At 47.7% G+C, this 18,676-nt stretch overlaps 2 protein-coding genes across 4 annotated transcripts; both read left to right on the top strand.

The window, feature by feature from the left end:
* Positions 1–290: 290 nt before the first annotated feature.
* LOC110535991 (26S proteasome non-ATPase regulatory subunit 4) lies at positions 291–4,276 on the top strand. 2 transcript variants are annotated; one of them, XM_021621438.3, is made up of 10 exons: positions 291–589; positions 1,913–2,053; positions 2,215–2,329; positions 2,407–2,493; positions 2,574–2,642; positions 2,734–2,949; positions 3,110–3,218; positions 3,417–3,548; positions 3,628–3,689; positions 3,810–4,276. In XM_021621438.3, exons 1-10 carry the CDS (start codon positions 564–566, stop codon positions 3,984–3,986), a joined length of 1,134 nt encoding a protein of 377 aa, XP_021477113.1. In that variant the 5' UTR covers positions 291–563; the 3' UTR covers positions 3,987–4,276. The 2 variants fall into 2 exon arrangements, with proteins under 2 accessions (XP_021477113.1, XP_021477105.1); XM_021621430.3 differs by having other exon boundaries at positions 459–589; positions 3,625–3,689.
* Positions 4,277–4,703: 427 nt separating this feature from the next.
* znf687a (zinc finger protein 687a) lies at positions 4,704–18,635 on the top strand. 2 transcript variants are annotated; one of them, XR_016484466.1, is made up of 12 exons: positions 4,704–4,797; positions 5,600–7,733; positions 8,283–8,538; positions 10,057–10,298; positions 10,442–10,626; positions 13,381–13,557; positions 14,676–14,838; positions 14,983–15,228; positions 15,378–15,855; positions 15,946–16,058; positions 16,229–16,322; positions 16,430–18,635. XR_016484466.1 is itself a non-coding variant. In XM_021621452.3 (11 exons), the coding sequence occupies exons 2-11, from the start codon at positions 5,616–5,618 to the stop codon at positions 17,096–17,098; spliced, it is 4,263 nt and encodes a 1,420-aa protein (XP_021477127.2). In that variant the 5' UTR covers positions 4,704–4,797; positions 5,600–5,615; the 3' UTR covers positions 17,099–18,635. The 2 variants fall into 2 exon arrangements, 1 of the variants encoding a protein (XP_021477127.2); XM_021621452.3 differs by lacking the exon at positions 15,378–15,855.
* Positions 18,636–18,676: the final 41 nt, after the last annotated feature.

Raw genomic sequence — 18,676 nt, forward strand, 5'->3', positions numbered from 1 at the left:
GTATATTGACTTAGGTTTTTGTTTGCAGGAGAGGCAAAGAAGGCCTTAAGCAGGGCCCAAAAAATGTAATATTAGGTGTTCTTGCGTTCACTACTTTTCCTCCCTAACCCACCCTCTTTGTAAAAAGCTCAATGTATTTCTTGTTAATGCTATTTCCAACCATGGCCCTCAAAAGTTGTGCTCTTTTGAATGTTTTGACCCTGATAACCCTGCTCAGCTTCTCTGCTCAGTAAACCAAACCAAAATGTGGATTACAGTCTCTCTTGGTCCATAATGTATGGAGGCTGCTCATAATGGCTGGGAAGGAAGGGCACAGAGGGTGGTATTGGTTCCACAATGAGTTATTTACACTAATTACTGAATTACTACATGGTTTGATGTATTTGATACCATTTCACTAATTATGCTCCAGCCATTCCCATCAGCTCGTCCTCCCCAAGTAAGGTGCCGCCAACCTCCTGTGGTGTAAGTCATTGTCAACAAATATATACGCAGGTATTTTTGGGCCGAGCTGCATTTCCCATCGACCATCAGTTCTGGTGACGTAGCAACAAGATTCCAAGATGGGGCTCGAAAGTACTATGGTCTGGTAAGGGAAAGAAAAAAATAATTGTCATATGTTTTATTCTTTAAATTAAGAGGAAGAGTTTGTTTAGTTTAATGTGAACGTGGGTCTTTTATCATGAAATTGCCGTTAACATGAGTTATGTAAACACGTCAGGCCAGCAATCCTGGCCATTTTCCTGAGTCATTTTTGGCTTGCTAATGCTAGCTTCGCTATGACATGCAAACGGTTATGATTGCAATAAAATAATTGAGAATTTAGAGCAGCTTAGTTCGCAAGATGTACTCCGAGAAGTTGTTTCAAGTAAGGTCGTGATGGATTTTGCCAATGTAGCAAGCATTACATCCTGAAATGTATCGTTAGCTAGCTAGTATTCTTTGTTATTTGGTGAACAAGGCAGTAGTTTAAACATAAGGTTCGGTAAACGATTACCCCAGTCTTTGTTTCTGCCTACTGTAAGCTGTTCTGGATAAAAGCTTCCCATGACAACATTCGCTAGCTGGGCACTTGAATATGTCCCCTACCATCAGTTTGTCTAGGGATTAACAGTAGTATGGGAGAAGGGGGTAAAATGGAGAGTCCTGGTTGGGGAAAACGGTTGGCAGAATGTTACTGTCGCCATTTCCAGGTTGCTAAAATTCTAATGGTTATAATTTGTTTGTGACAAAAGTATAGTGTAGAGCATCACTGTACCATCTAAACCACTGCGGAATATATTTTCCATAACCACATATTGTATTTTCAGCTGTTTTGAAGCTGGTGTACAAAACCAAACGTAAAATACTTGCTTTCAATGAGAATTACATATAACTCACATTTCTGAATTTGGTCGGTGAGCCCAAAAACGTACAAATGGCAGCATTAACTAACTTATGCAACCCTGTTCTAAATATAGATATAATACCAGCCACCTTGTCACTGTGCTCTAATACAGGGTTTCCCAAACTCAGCACTGGTGCACGTTTTGTTTTTTGTCCTAGCACTACACAGCTGATTCAAATGAACTCATCAAGCTTTGGTGGTTTGAATCAGCTGTGTAGTGTTAGTGCAAAAAACTAAATGTGCACCCAAGGAGGGGCCCCAGGACCAAGTTTGGGAAACCCTGCTCTAGTGGGCCTTTATCGGGGATGGGCAAGTCCAGTCCTCGGGAGCCTAGTTGGTGTCACACTTTTGCTCCAGCTAACATGTCTGACTCCAATAATCAACTAACCATGATCTCTAAATCAGCTGTAGGGATGGGGGGAAAGGTGTGACAACTCTGGCCCCTGAGGACTAGAGTTGCCCCTCCCTGGCCTACATGCTACACTGTGTAACGTATGTATGTACTGTGTTGTCTGTGTGCCTCAGTGTGGACAACAGTGAGTATATGAGGAATGGAGACTTCCTCCCCACCAGACTTCAGGCCCAGCAAGATGCAGTCAACATTGTGTGCCACTCCAAGACGCGCAGCAACCCTGAGAACAATGTGGGCCTCATCACCATGGCCAAGTAAGGAGCTGTGTGTGTGAGATGTGTCTTTGTGCTTGTCCTATGGTCGCAACAAACATTTTAAACATTCATCATTTAAATATTACAGGATGCCTGGATACTTGTGATTATTTTTTAGTGATCGAGTGTAAAATGTTTAGTAACTATTGTTCTCTGCGCAGTAACTGTGAGGTGCTGACCACTTTGACTGCAGACGCGGGGAGGATACTGTCTAAACTGCATGCTGTCCAGCCCCGTGGAAACATCAGCTTCTGCACAGGCATCAGAGTGGCACATGTATGTATACTACACAACAATACACTTCAGCTTATTGTACGTCATGACACTGAACCCTGTGTCCTCTCCTCTCCCAGTTGGCTCTGAAGCACAGACAGGGGAAGAACCACAAGATGCGTATAATTGCCTTTGTGGGTAGCCCAGTGGAGGACAACGAGAAGGATGTGAGTGTTCTATCAATGCAGTGTGTTGATAACTGCATGCATGTCCCCTCTGACATCATTTCCTGTCACATCCTCTCTAGCTGGTGAAAATGGCAAAGCGTCTAAAGAAAGAGAAAGTCAGTGTGGACATCATTAACTTTGGAGAGGAGGTACCAAATATCTTACCTAATATTTATCTGGTCTCATTATTTCTTTATAGCCATCACTGTCTCCCTTATATAAACTCCTTTTGGTCTCCAGGAGGTGAACACAGAAAAGCTGACGGCCTTCATCAACACTCTGAATGGGAAGGAAGGAGCAGGGTCCCACCTTGTGACAGTGCCTCCAGGCCCCAGTCTGGCTGATGCCCTGCTGTCCTCTCCTATCCTTGCTGGGGAGGGAGGAGCCATGCTGGGCCTGGGGTCCAGTGACTTTGAGTTTGGAGTGGACCCCAGTGCAGACCCAGAGCTGGCACTGGTGAGAGGGGGATGACTAGATGGGTTGATCATCCTCTCTCACTCTTGTTTTTACACTTTCTAGTTCTCTCTCGCTCTCATTGCCTCTTTTTTGGATGGTTATTATCGTATGCTACAATCTTCCTCCTTTGAATTTTTTCTTCACTCTGTGCTTTCTCCAGGCTCTGAGGGTGTCGATGGAGGAGCAGAGACAGAGGCAGGAGGATGAGACTCGCAGGGCAGCAGTGGTGTCTGCTACTGAGGCCGGGGTTCCCTCGCCTACCGCTGACGGTGAGACAAATACACAACTCTCCATCTACACCCTGTACACAACTATAAACCTCTAGCTACAAACTAATCACTCATCTATAACTGGCAACCAACCAATGCCCATACACCATTATCTCTCTCCCCACTCTGTACTTGGATCTTCCCTGAAGGGAGGCACTGCATATGGGGGACTAAACTGTTAACCACCTCCTGTTCTAGAGTCAGACGAAGCTCTGCTGAAGATGTCAGTCCCCCAGGCTGACACGGCCACGCCCGCTATGCCCGACTTCAGCCGCATGACGGAGGACGAGCAGATTGCCTACGCCCTACAGATGTCCATGCAGGGTGGAGGTCAGTGACATACACCTGTTATAACCAGTTATAACATGGCACAGTCAGTCTGTAACATCTGTCCTATCCTACCCAGCAGAGTTTGGTGCAGAGTCAATGGACATGGACACAGGAGCCCCTGTAGACTCAGAGGGTGCTAAGGTACGGCCAACTCTCTCACACCACTGAGATGAAAGTGTACATGTGTAGCGGACATATCCCGCTTGTTACACATGCTCAAATGCTCTTGTTTTTCTAGCGAATGTTAATCTCTCTCTGCAGGATGAGGAGGACTATGATGTGATGCAGGACCCAGAGTTCCTCCAAAGCGTCCTGGAGAACCTACCGGGTGTCGACCCCAACAACGAGGCCATCCGGAATGCCATGGGCTCGCTGGCCTCACAGACAGGATCCAAACCTGACAGCAAGAAAGACAAAGACGATGAGAAGAAGAAATGAACATTTACACAGTAAACATAATAGATACCCTGGCATTGACCTGTTGATAATGGCTCCTTTAATATAATAGTTGTGCAAACTGTAACCTCAGATGACCTCTAGTTTTTTTTTGTATTGCCATACTCAAACAGTTGAATAGGGCTTTCTTTATCTTTGTGTCAAGGTTAATGATGCATGTTTAAAAAATAAAAGTTTGTACTAAAGTGGGACCTTATATCAACCCAAGCACATTCATTAAGTGTACATTTATGTGCTGATAATAATAAATACATTTACATAATTCAAGAGAACACCTCAGCTGGTTGTTGTGGAGTTTTGTGCCAATGTTGACATGCTGCACACATACTCCTTCCAAAGAGGGGATTGATGACTACACAACAGATGTGGTGGAATATGGACTTGACTGTTAGTATAAAATGTCAGATAAACATTGATTTTATTGCAAATTATCCCTGTGTAACTAGGTCTTTCTGAAAAGCCATGCTTTATGAAACACAAGATACATTGTCTAAATTTTGTCCCTGCAACAAAAGCATGCCCTTGGCTTTGGAGGACATTGTGCCATAAAGGTTATTTGATTATACCACTGCCATTTTCAAGAAATGATAGCCAACACTCGCCAGAGCAAGAACAATGCATTACAAAACAATGCATTACAATATAACACGTATGTACGTCAGGAGTGTGGCAAATTGCATACACAGCTTCCAAAGTTGACACGTTATGAACCTGGCAGGACCTATCTCCCCCGTCGTTTCTGGTGACGAACAACTCATGCGTCAAAAAGGAAAGTCGGGAACCGAAGAGCCAGGTAAACAAACCATTTCCTTCACATTTAAAACTATACATTTCTGCTTGTCACATATACCCGTATAAACCACTTATTCAAATGAATGTTCTTAAATAATTTCCAATTGTAAGGTTTAAATACCTGAAAAGCAGGCGTTAAAAGGCTTCATTGCTTTGACGACGACGTAGAAAATTCTAGCTAGCTAAGTAATGTTAGCTACGCTAGCTGGTCAGAGGAATGCTAGAAGGGAACGTAACTAGTTAGTGTATGTGTGCCGAGGTGGTTGACAGCTCAGTGTGGTAGCTAGCTACATAGCTAAATACACATTCTGTGGATAAAATATCCACATTTTGTGTTCTCGCAAACTCAGCGAGAATAGCTAGCTAGTACAGCTGCACTGCATGAAACATGTGCAACAAGGGGAAAAAACGCTGTCTGAAAATTAGCCTAGCTATCGGTCTTTCTTGCTGCCTTTGCTGTACTAACTTGCTAACATTAGCGCAGTAGCCAGTTCACACGAGGGCAGTAGGGGAACTTGAACTTTCAAATAAGTTTCTGACTTCCAAATAAAGTGGTTGCTTCTAACTGCTAACTCATTCAACAAGTTTGCCAGGTTTGAGGTTTATTGGGTTCTAGTAATTTACTTACATAGCTACTTGAAATATAGGCTATTCAACATTATGATGATGCACGTTCAAAACAGGAAGTCACGTCTACGTTTATCATGAATTATCAAGAATCATAGTATTCGGTCCTGCCTCAGGCTTTGGTTGGGTTGGGGACAACAGTGTTTATTTCTCACTCCTGTGTGTCCGTTCTGCAGGTTTTGTAATCCGGGAATGGGGGACATGAAAACCCCAGATTTCGACGACTTGTTGGCAGCCTTCGACATTCCAGACATCGATGCCAAAGAGGCCATCCAGTCTGCGCCAGAAGAGGGTGGGGAGGGGTCAGGGAAGGTCGGGAGCAGCGTGTCGGGGGCCGGGGGTCCCTCGCCAAGACCTTCCAGCCCCACTGACTCCCCTCCCAACTCCCAAAGTGAGCCTCCAGTGGTCAGTGTGATTGTTAAGAACAGGGTGAGGCCTGACTCCTATGAAGAGACTGAGGGGTCAGATGAAGATAATGGGGACAGCCCTGGGGGGAGTGGGACAGAACCTGAGGTGGAGACTGGGATGGGAGTCAAGGGGGGCCTGCTGAATTCACAACTGGCTCCTAGGATGCCTGGCCTGGTCTCCTCAGAACCTCTCCTCCAGAATGGGTTTGAGGGGTCCACAGTCACGCTGGAGCCCAGTGTGAGAGGCCAGGGGCTGGGCCAGGCATTGGGTCAGGCCAACGGGGAGCTCTGGTCAACCTGCTCCCCTCCCACTGCGAGTGAAGGAGGGGGCAGCATTGGAGGCGTAGGGGGGTCGGCCTGCACAACCAAACATACAGTTAATATTCTCAACAGACGGAAACCTCTCTCCTCTCATACCTCTGCTGGTCCTATAACCTCCACATCCTCCTCATCATCATTGTCGTCCTCACTCTCTGTCAACCCACACCTCTCTCCTCCCTCCATCCTGAGTGAGGACACTCTGTGCCCTCCCGGGCCTCTTTCCTCCCCCCCTCCCTCCAACGGAAGCCTGAGAGTGGGGGTGAGGCGCATCATGGACTCGGATGAGGACGACTCTGAACCGGATTTGGGAAGCCCGCTAGTGATCCAAGAGAGCCCAGATTCTCCCATGTGCTCCCCTCCCAAATTTCCACGCAGACACCGCCAAGTGTCCTCTTCAGAGCTGTTCAGCTCCCCAACTCCCTCCTCCCCTCCTCTCCTCTCTTGCCCTCCTCCTCTCTCCTCCAAACCCCCTCCCTCCATCTCTCAGACATCTTCCAGCTCTAAACCGCCCCCTCCAGATGAAGTACCCTCCACCCCCAGGTCTCCCTCCCCTCCTCCTGCCCAGCCCCAGGCCCGTCAGTCCTGGCTGGCTGCCGCCCTCAGTAACCCCAGACCCATCTCTAGCCCTGTGATGGAGGAAAGAAACCCGGAACATGTGATCGAGGAGAGGGACTCACCAGAGAGCCCCCCGCCTGACCAGACAGGTTCTGCTATGTCCACTGTGTCCAAGAGGAGCTCCAGCCCTGCACCAACCTCAGCATCAACTCCACATGGGGCTAGAGAGGGAGAGGAGCCCATAGAGAGTGAGCCTAGCCTGGGGTGCAGGTCAGACAACAGTGAGAAGATGGAGGTTGTGGATGGAAGACAAACAGGAGACACGGAGACGGCTCCGGCCAATTCTACGACAACACCAACAGCCCCCGTTCGCCCACTCAAAGTCCGAATCAAAACAGTCAAGACCCCTACAGGCAGCATCACCAGGACAGTGACACGAGTAGCATCCAAAGGAGCAGGGGGGACCCCCTCAAAAGGCGCAGATGGTTCCAAACCCTCCCCTGGGGGTCGTAAGGTCCTCAGCCGGCCCAAGAGGGTGGCATCTCAGCAGCCTCCGCAGCAGAAGTCAAAGGGTGGCAGCCTCCTGCCTGTGTCTACACTCCAGGATGCAAGTACTGCCATGTTGATGGCCGCCAGCAAGGCCCAAAACAAGATGGCCGCCGACAGCAACAAGCCCAAAGTGTCGGCTACGGCTGTCAGCATCACCAAGTCAGCAGCCCTCCCCTCTGTCTCTTCCGCCTCTTCCTCCTCCCCCAGATTCAGTCCAGGGGGGGCCGGCGTGCGCAGCCTAGGTCAGAAGACCCTGAATGGGGGTGTGTCTGTGTCCCCCTCCCCCCTCCTCACCCCTCAGGGGGGAAGTAGACCAGCCTCCATAGTGAACAGTACAGGAGCCATTATCTCCAGGAGCCAGTCCAGTCTGGTGGAGGCCTTCAACAAGATCCTCAACAGCAAGAACCTGCTGCCCAGCTACAGACCAGACCTCTGTACACCACTACCACCGGAGTGGGACCTGCCTCTGCCTGCACAGGTAACAGACCCAGGTCTATATTAGGGGTATTCTTACACCATGAGGTCCGGAGCCTGCTGCTTTTCTGTTCTACCTGATAATGAATTGCACCCACCTGGTGTCCCAGGTCTAAATCGGTCCCTGATTAGATGGAAACAATGAAAAAACACAGTGGAACTGGCTTTGAGGTCCAGAGTTAAGGTTAATGGGTCTATATCAGCATGGATTCAATATTGCACTAGTAGTGGTTGGGATAAAAGCGCATGTCCAATTTCTGTTAGACCTTGTGTTCTGTAGATCAATAAATCGCTCTTGTTTATGTGTTTTTTTTATGGTCACACACCAGATAGGTGCAGTGAAATGTGTTGTTTTACACGGTCAGCCATAGTACTACAGCACCCCTGGAGCAAATTAGGGTTAAGTGCCCCGCTCAAGGGCACATATTAATCCCCAAAGGGGAAATTTGATTGCGCCAGCCAATACATACAAGACCAATGAATATGCATTGTATCTAGAGACATGTCATCGACATAGGTATTGTATTCATGTTGTTCTTCCTTTGCGTCGCAGGGCTACCGCTGTCTGGAGTGTGGCGATGCGTTTGCCCTGGAGCGCAGCCTGGCCCGCCACTACGACCGGCGGTCCCTGAGGATCGAGGTGACCTGTAACCACTGTGCCAAGCGGCTGGCATTCTTCAACAAGTGCAGCCTGCTGCTCCACGCCAGGGAACACAAGGAGAGGGGACTGGTCATGCAGTGTTCCCACCTGGTCATGAGACCTGTCAGTGTAGAGCAGATGATAGGCCAACAGGACACCACTCCCATCGGTGAGAGAGACTGTGTGCTATTACCTTCATTTCTCACCTAGGACTGTATGCATACAGTGCATTCGGAAAGTATTCAGACCCCTCAACTTTTTTCACATTTTTTTGTTTTGTTTACAGCCTTATTCTAAAATGGATTAAGTTGTTTTTCCCCCTGAATCTACACACAATACCCCATAATGACAAAGTGAAAACAGATTTTTAGTAATGTTTGCAAATGTCTAAAAAAATCAAATTTACATTAGTTTTCAGACCCTTTACTTTGCCGAAGCACCTTTGGCAGCGATTACAGCCTTGAGTCTTGGGTATGACACTTGGCACACCTGTATTTGTGGAGTTTCTCCCATTCTTCTCTGCAGATCCTCTTGCTCTGTCAGGTTGCGAGGCTGCCACCACCGTGCTTCACCATAGGGATGGTGCCAGGTTTCCGTCAGACGTGGCGCTTGGCATTCATGGTCTGAAAGTCCTTTAGGTGCCTTTTGGCAAACTCCAAGTTGGCTGTCATGTGCCTTTTACTGAGGAGAGGCTTCTGTCTGGCCACTCTACAATAAAGGCCTGATTGGTGGATTGCTGCAGAGATTGTTGTCCTTCTGGAAGGTTCTCCCATCTCCACATAGGAACTCTAGAGCTCTGTCAGAGTGAACATCTGGTTCTCCATCACTTCCCTAACCAAGACCCTTCTCCCCCGATTGCTCAGTTTGGCCGGGCGGCCAGCTCTAGGAAGAGTCTTGGTGGTTCCAAACTTCTTCCATTTAAGAATGATGGAGGCCACTGTTCATTTTTTGGTACCCTTCCCCAGGTCTATGCCTCGACACAATCCTCTCTCTGAGCTTTACGGACAATTCCTTCTATCTCATGTCTTGGTTTTTGCTCTGACATGCACTGTCAACTGTGGGACCTTATATAGACAGGTGTGTGCCTTTCCAAATCATGTTCAATCAATTGAATATACCACAGGTGGACTCCAATCAAGTTGTAGAAACATCTCAAGGATGATCATTGGAAACTGGATGCACCTGAGCTCAATTTGGAGTCTCATAGCAAAGGGTCTGAATACTTATGTAAATAAGGTATTTCTGTTTTACATTTTTTATAAATGTGCAATTATTTCTAAAAACCTTTTTACACCTCATCATTATGGGGTATTGTGTGTAGATTGATGAGGGGAAAAAATAATGTAATACATTTTAGAATAAGGCTGTTACGTAACAGAATGTGGAAAAAGTCAAGGGTCTGGATACTTTCCAAATGCACTGTAAAGCATCTCTGAGTAGCAGTGCTGATCTAGGATCAGATTTGACTTTGAGATCATAATGAATATTATATAAACGGGGGGACCTGATCGTAGATCAGTACTCCTACTCTGAGACACTTTATGAATACTAGTGCAGCGCTGTTTATCAGTACCTATCTACCCCACCTCTCTCTTTACCTCTCACTCTTTTTTTCCTCTTTACCTTTCACTCCCCTTCCCCTATATTCCCCTATCTATCTCCCCGTCTCTCTCTATGCCTCCTTCAGGCATGCTCTCTCCCTCCCTCTCCACCTCCTCTGTCCCAGCGTCCTCTGCTCCGGCTGTGACTTCAGCAGTGACCCCGGCAACCCTGAGCCCCGCCCCGCAACTGCAGCAGCCAATCATCAGTAAGAAGGCGACAGAGCCGTTGCTGTACACCAATAACAAGTGTCCTGAGTGTAAGGTGCAGTTCTGCAGCAAGGCTGAGGTGGCTGCCCACTTCCAAGAGGTCAAACCAGCCCTTAACACTGTGAGTAGAGCAGTGTGTGTGTTCAAAAATACACAGAACTTTTTCAGTCTAGACACTGTATGTAATAGCTTGTTTCATGGCTTTAGGAGTACCTGCCTTACTGACCTGTGCGCCCTCCTTTCCCCATCTGTCTCTTCCTCCAGTCCTGTACGGAGTGTTCTCCTCCCATGCTCCTTCCTAACGGCTGCAGTGCCTCTGCTCACGCTCGCATCCACAACCCCCGCCCCCCCTACGTCTGCCCAGAGTGTGGGGGTGTGGCCAAGCAGCCAGTCTTTCAATCCCATTTGGAGGAGGCCTGTCTCCATTTCACACGACGCATCGGATACCGGTGACCTTTCACCCCTCACTCCCTCTGTGGTTGAAGCAAACCTAGTTACTCCCGTAGACACTAATCTAGGATCAGATTACTTTACCACCAAATAGGGCTGTAGCGGTCATGAAATTTTGCAGAAGTCTGCCGGTCTCAAGGAATTTAACCGTTAATTAACGTAAACATGTGCACCTTTGGAACGTCAATATATAATAAGTCTATGTAATGTACACCATCACAATAAATTGATTATTTTAGTCAGGTCTAAAACATTTTGATTTGAAGAAAATGTATTTCAGAAGAATATAATTTGAGTTGGGCTACTGTAGGCCTATGTTATCTGGCTATGCTCCATGCCATAGGCTGTAGGCTTGTTAATTTAGCTTTTAGCTGACAATATATGCCTTATTTTATATGATTTGATAGTAAGAACAGTATAATTGAATTTAGCTGGGGGGAAAAAATCCCATTACAGAGTGTGTTCACGTATGAAGTAGCTATGTTGAGCATAAAAGTGATCATTTGAAACGGGTCCTATATTCTAGATTTTGAGTTATTTGAGAATTTTAAAATCATAATCGGTCGACCTCTAATCTGTATGCACTCCAATAGTGAATGGAGGCTGCATGCTTTCCCGCAGGTCTGTTTTGAAGACTACTTGGGTTTTATAGCAGAGCATGTGCTTAATATGAGCAGCTGAGAAATAAATATAAGAACACTTATTTCACTCCACACATCAAACATTGTTTGAGGAGCATGTTCCGGCTGCCCTACAGGCATGCTCCGGCTGCCCTACAGGCATGCTCCGGCTGCCCTACAGGCATGCTCCGCGCTCCTGCTGCCCTACAGGCAGGCTCCGGCTGCCCTACAGGCATGCTCCGGCTGCCCTACAGGCATGCTCCTGCTGCCCTACAGGCATGCTCCGGCTGCCCTACAGGCATGCTCCTGCTGCCCTACAGGCATGCTCCTGCTGCCCTACAGGCATGCTCCTGCTGCCCTACAGGCATGCTCCTGGTGCCCTACAGGCATGCTCCTGCTGCCCTACAGGCATGCTCCTGCTGCCCTACAGGCATGCTCCGGCTGCCCTACAGGCAGGCTCCGGCTGCCCTACAGGCATGCTCCTGCTGCCCTACAGGCATGCTCCGGCTGCCCTACAGGCATGCTCCTGCTGCCCTACAGGCAGGCTCCGGCTGCCCTACAGGCAGGCTCCGGCTGCCCTACAGGCATGCTCCGGCTGCCCTACAGGCATGCTCCGGCTGCCCTACAGGCATGCTCCTGCTGCCCTACAGGCATGCTCCTGCTGCCCTACAGGCATGCTCCGGCTGCCCTACAGGCATGCTCCGGCTGCCCTACAGGTCCTACAGGCATGCTCCGGCTGCCCTACAGGTCCTACAGGCATGCTCCGGCTGCCCTACAGGCATGCTCCGGCTGCCCTACAGGCATGTTCCGGCTGCCCTACAGGTCCTACAGGCATGCTCTGGCTGCCCTACAGGCATTCTCTGGCTGCCCTACAGGTCCTACAGGCATGCTCTGGCTGCCCTACAGGTCCTACAGGCATGCTCTGGCTGCCCTACAGGTGCTATTCCTCCCAAACTCTGTATGCCATGGGTTGTCCAGCCCTGTTCCTGTAGCTACCCAGTGCTCCATTTGAGAAACCAAGTGAAATCTGTTTGAGAACATCGGTAGTGACATATTTTCGCAACGAAACATATTTCACTAAACTGTTGACAGCCCATCTGCGCGCTGGAGATAGGGGAGGAGATGGAAACGCTAAAGGTAGTGTGTCACCCAATTAATTATGAAAATATAAAAAATGCACTGTTACTAGGCTATTCAAAATCAAATTCACTATCATTGTAGGCTAACTGTAAGCTGCCCTGCCCGATAAATGAAGCAGCAACATGGCCTAGGCCTATACGTTCTCTTCCAGACTCATGGATAGAAATGTTGGAGTGTAGCATAAGGTAACCAGTCCATCCAGTATGCATAATAATACAGCCCACACTGAAAGGCCATTACTAGAATTAGTTTAATTTTGTAGTATAGGCTAGACCAATTATGTACCAAAGACCTCTTAAATCAGTTTTGTTTTATGTTTTTCTACCGTGCATAATATACTGTATGCTATGTATTGTATAACAGGCTTGGGCTCATAATAGAAGCCTATGCATAAGCTCTAATGTGTGTTTGGAATCATCACCTTAGAAAGCGCTGTCCATTTCGTTGTGTTAGGCTTTGAAACAACATCCACAACGACCATATTTTGCACTGGTCCAACCTGCTGTTGAACTTCTTTCTTCAAATTAATTATCACAGTGAGTTTTAAAAGTACGATAGTCCTACTGTTTTGATGATTAGTGTTTGATTATATTTTCCATTGATGTCAGAGTGGTTAGAGGACGATAGAGCCCTGAGTACCAGGCCATTAGGACCTGATGGAGGGACAGTAGAGCCCGGAGTACCAGGCCATTACGACCTGATGGAGGGACAGTAGAGCCCGGAGTACCAGGCCATTAGGACCTGATGGTAGTTAGCGTCTTGAGTACTATTAACACATGTCCAGAGTGCATAAGAGGAGATTACCATGACTCAACAATTACGTGGAATTTTACTGTGGTCATGACTCGTGACTGCCAGTGTGTCGGTAATATAGTCACCGCAACAGCCACCAACCCATGCTTTAACCATTAGGAGGATGAAGAAATATCTGACACTGAATCAGTGTTTAGGGACAACATCTACAACGATGATTCTCTCTCTGTCTGTCTGCAGGTGTTCTAGTTGTCAGGTGGTGTTCGGAGGGTTAAACTCGGTCAAGTCCCATATCCAGACGGCCCACTGTGAGGTGTTCCATAAGTGTCCCAGCTGCCCGATGGCCTTCAAGTCCTCCCCCAGCGCCCAGAGCCACATCAACACCCAGCACCCCACACTCACTGGAGGACAGGCCAAGTATGTACACACACACACACTGGTTGTGTTCTCAGATTTTTTAAATTTACATTTTTAAATTTCACCTTTATTTAACCAGGAAGGCCAGTTGAAAACAAGTTCTCATTTACAACTGCGACCTGGCCAAGATAAAGCAAAGCAGTGCGACACAAACAACAACACAGAGTTACACATGGAATAAACAAACATACAGTCAATAACACAAATCTAAAAAATAAAAAAAAATCTATATACAGTGTGTGCAAATGGAGTAAGGAGGTAAGGCAATAAATAGGCCATAGTAGTGAAGTAATTACAATTTAGCAAATGAACACTGGAGTGATAGATGTGCAGATGATGATGTGCAAGTAGAGATACTGGTGTGCAAAAAAAGTAAATAAAATATGGGGATGAGGTAGGTAGATTGGATGGGCTATTTACAGATGGGCTGTGTACAGCTGCAGCGATCGGTATGCTGCTCAGATAGCTGATGCTTAAATTTAGTGAGGGAGATATAAGTCTCCAACTTCAGCAATTTGTTCCAGTCATTGGCAGCAGAGAACTGGAAGGAAAGGCAGCCAACAGAGGTGTTTGCTTTGGGGGTGACCAGTGAGATATACCTGCTGGAGCGCGTGCTACGGGTGGGTGTTATGGTGATCAGTGAGCTGAGATAAGGCGGAGCTTTACCTAGCAAAGACGACCTGGAGCCAGTGGGTCTGGCGACTAATATGTAGCGAGGGCCAGCCGACGAGAGCATACAGGTCGCAGTGGTGGGTAGTATATCGGGCTTTGGTGACAAAATGGATGGCACTGTGATAGACTGCATCCAGTTTGCTGAGTAGAGTGTTGGAGGATATTTTGTAAATGACATCGTCGAGGATCGGTAGGATAGTCAGTTTTACAAGGGTATGTTTGGGAAGGAGAGTTGACAGTCTAACCAGACACCTAGGTATTTGTAGTTGTTCACATATTCTAAGTCAGAACCGTCCAGAGTAGTGATGCTAGTCGGGCGGGCGGGTGCGGGCAGCGATCGGTTGAAGAGCATGCGTTTAGTTTTACTAGCGTTTAAGAGCAGTTGAAGCCCACGGACGGAGTGTTGTGTGGCATTGAAGCTTATACCCTTCACTCCTTCCTTACAGGATGATCTACAAGTGTGTGATGTGTGACACAGTATTTACCCAGAAGCCACTGCTGTACGTCCACTTTGACACCCACCTAGTCAAGCAGAAGGTGCATGTGTTCAAGTGTCCTGAGTGCCCCAAGCTCTACGCGCAGAGAAGTTCCATGCTGGAGCACATCAAGGTACATCTATGGGTTCCCCTCTCACACAGTCCTTCTCCAGACTGGGTTTGGGTCAGTCAGTTCTGTTGATATAAAATGTAGCTTAACTTTCCTCCATCTCCCTATCTGCTGTGTTCCTTTCTCTATTCTCCTTCCCTCGCTCAGACTACTCACAGAGGCCCTGCGGTCAAACAGGAAGTTCCCGTTGCCATGGCGCCCTCCCCCGCCCCTCCCCCCCGGGTGCGTAGCTTGGTGAAGACAGAGAGCTCTGACGGAGAGGAGTGGGGAAGGGAGGAAGAGGAGGAGGAAGAGAGCAGTAAGACAAGCCCAGGGTGGAGCTGTGCTCCCTGCCACGCCCGCTACGCTGACAGAGAGGACTACATTACCCATATGGCCGAGCAGCATGGCAAGGTCAGGAACACAGACTGCACATAGACTACACATAAAGACAGTTAAATGTTTCATGCAGTAGTGATATACTGTTTGATGTGCAGTACAGTAGATTGATTCTGAATCGGTTCTAACTGATCAGTGATCCATTGTATCTTCTGACCCTCTAGGTCAGGCCTACTCTACTGCCGGCCCACGGGCCCAGTCCTGCCCAAAATTAACCCCTAACTGGCCCTTAAATGAATCACCTAATCACCCCAGGCCCAGTCCTGCCCAAAATGAACCCCTAACTGGCCCTTAAATGAATCACCCAATCACCCCAGGCCCAGTCCTGCCCGAAATGAACCCCTAACTGGCCCTTAAATGAATCACCTAATCACCACAGGCCCAATCCTCACTTGAGAAAAGTTATGCTTAATACGTCACTTACGTTCTTCCATCAAAATTCGATCAGTTTATTTATGCTCAACTTTGAGCTCCCCAGGTGTTTCTCAAGTTGGGATTGGTCCTGATCATATAGGTTATAAAGTCATATCATGTATATCTAAAGTTCTGGAGCACAGTCACCTCTCACATGAAGTGGAGGGATCCAGGAAAGTTTGCCCTCTTTTTTTTCTTTGAAGAACAGATTTTCAGCCGTTTTTCTCAGTAAGCATCATTGTCTTTAGTAGCCTTTCTGTTTTTAAACTAGGGGAGCTGAGGGGACTGTTCACTGTAAGGTGCCTGTGTTTTGTGTAGATCCTGAAGAAGTTCCCGTGTAGTCTGTGTGAGAACTCCTTCTCCTCCACGTCCAGCCTCAGACGCCACATCAGAGTCAAACACAAGGGCATCAAACGAGCCTTCCACTGCCGGTGAGTATGCACACTACACCCTAACCCCTACATACCCTACCCCCACGTCAGAGTCTAAATGAGTCACCCACTAAGTATGCACACTACACGCTAACCCCTATACTACCCTACAACAGCTGTATCTCACCTTAACCCCTACACTAAACCCTAACGTGTGTTTGTGTGTGTAGGTTGTGTGGTGAGGGTAAGAGGACGTTCAGCAGTAGACTGGTGTTGGAGAGACATGTCCAGCTGAGACACGGCATGTCAGCTCTGGACACAAAGGTACAGTTCCACTTTCTCTCACAACTACCGACTGCAGCCTTTATGTAGGAAGACCGGTTATTAATGCTAAATGTCATTAACTCTAATTCTCTCTGTCTGTCTGTCAGCGAGGGAGGGGTGCAGAAGGGGCCGACAGTTCCTCGGAGCAGGACGGAGGCTCCAACCCTCCGTTCACTGTTTCAGCTGAGGAAGACGGAGGAGGAGGGTTGAAGACTGAGGAGGAAGAGGACGATGTGACCGAGGGCATCATCCCTGCTAAGAGATCTCGCGTCACCTCCTCGGCCCCCCCTCCCCAGCCAGAGTCTGGGTTCCACTGTACTCCGTGTGGCTTCACCACCGAGGACCACGCCGTCTTCCTGGACCACATCCCCCAGCACCGCTCCGAGGCCCTGGGGGGAGGAGTCAGCCTGCAGTGTCTACAGTGTGGAGCCTGCTTTGCCTCCGCCCCCTCCCTCTCCCGCCACCGCTTCATCAGCCACAGGGTTCGAGACACGCCCCCTGACAACCACAGCCGTCACAGCCATAACGACTGCTCCCTGACACCTTCGCCCGGCAACGGCGGTAACCATGGTGACGGGAGTCCCAGAGGAGGTTCCCTGCCGGGGTCTCCCTCTTCCTCGTCTCACCCCCCCACACCGCTGGGGGAGGACGGGGAGGGCAGGGTGGGGTGTAAGGTGTGTGGGAAACGCTTTGAGAAGGTTTCGGATCTGAACACACACTTCAGGACTCACGGCATGGCCTTCATCACTGCACGCAAGACAGACAAACCTGTCTAAGAGAGAGGGAGGGGAAGGTAGAGAAGGAGGAGGAGAGAGACAGAGAGAGGAGATAATATTTTGGAGGGGAGGAGGGTGAGAGAGTACTATAAACTGCAGATATTTTAGTAAGAGAGAGGCGGTATGGGAAGGAAAGCTCTTCACTGTAAGCTGTTCTTCAGCAGTGTGTTCCTGTCATCACTTATCCAACACACAAGCACATTGTGATAACAGTTGTTGTTTTCATTCAATTCTTTCTTATTTAATTTTCTGTCACATTTGTTATATGGCAGCCATAACCTGTGTGTGTTTGTCTGACTGATTCTGGACGCAGTACCTCAGGTGCTATACCTGTCTAAACTGAGGTAGTATTAATATCTTCTCACTGAGTTGTAAACAGTGGAGGCTGTTGAGAGGAGGACGGCTCATAATAATGGCTGGAACGGAACACATGGTTTCCATGTGTTTGATGTATTTGATACCATTCCACTGATTCCACTCCAATCATTACCACGAGCCCATCCTCCCCAATTAAGGTGCCACCAACCTCCTTTGGTTGTAAATGACTTATGAAACGCATTATTACAGGTTATATTACCAAATAACACTTCCATTCAGAAGTGTACTTTTTAAAATGGAGACAGTTAACCACCAGTCAGTCTACAGCTGAGTTCTATTAGGTTTCTGTTGTCTGTCATCAACAGGGAATGTGACTGGTGTTGGAAGAGACTAGTCAACATGGGGGTGTGATTTGCTTATTGATTTGAATGTTTGTTTTCTATGGTTCATCCAAGCACAGAATCTCACAGTGGATTGGTGACAGCCACCACTGGTCTTTCTCTGTGTAGAGCCCGTCCCAGTTCTCATTCTCACTATTGCATTGATTTTCTTATAGTTTTGTTCATAGGCTTTGATTTAAGGGTTTGTGTATGTGCAGGTATTTGTTTTGTCTGTTGAATGTTCTCCATTCTCATCCCCGTCCGTCTAGCCATATAGTATGATCAGGGATGAGATTGGCTCCACAGAGACGTCAGGCAGAGTATTCCTGTTGATCCGGCCTCGTAACATCAGGAAACATCCCATCTCAAGATGACCCTCTATAACCTGGAGGGGTTGGGTTGGACCCTTCCATTACTAAAGTGTGGTTGTACTTGACCACAACTGAACCATAACCATGTAAATATGAGTACTAGACATCTATCCTCTTTCTCTCTCTGAGAGGGAGGGAGATATGGATGGAGTGATAGTGAAACTCCTGGTGTAGGAGTGGAGGTGTGAAGGGTTGAGGACAGTGATTGTATGCTAAAGAAAAGCATGTAAGGCGTGTTGAACTACAGTAAAACATTAAATAAAAAGATACTTTTTTAACTTAAAGATTAGTCACCAATCAGCGGTGTTAACTGTTATCTCTTCTACTCTTTTGATAAAGCTAGAGCTAGAGTTTCTTCAGTCTTCAGAGATTACAATGTTAACACACAGCCCTCTTTCCCCTTGTAACCCAATTCTATGTTTTCTTTCTTGCGTAGAGCATTTCTAATAAAATACCCAGAGAAAGTGATTATTATATTCTGAGTCTCATTTGAGCTTCTGTCAGTCGTA

Source organism: Oncorhynchus mykiss, chromosome 2, assembly GCF_057628025.1.
Source record: "Oncorhynchus mykiss isolate SJ-2025 chromosome 2, ASM5762802v1, whole genome shotgun sequence".
NCBI classification, from domain to species: Eukaryota; Metazoa; Chordata; class Actinopteri; order Salmoniformes; family Salmonidae; genus Oncorhynchus; species Oncorhynchus mykiss.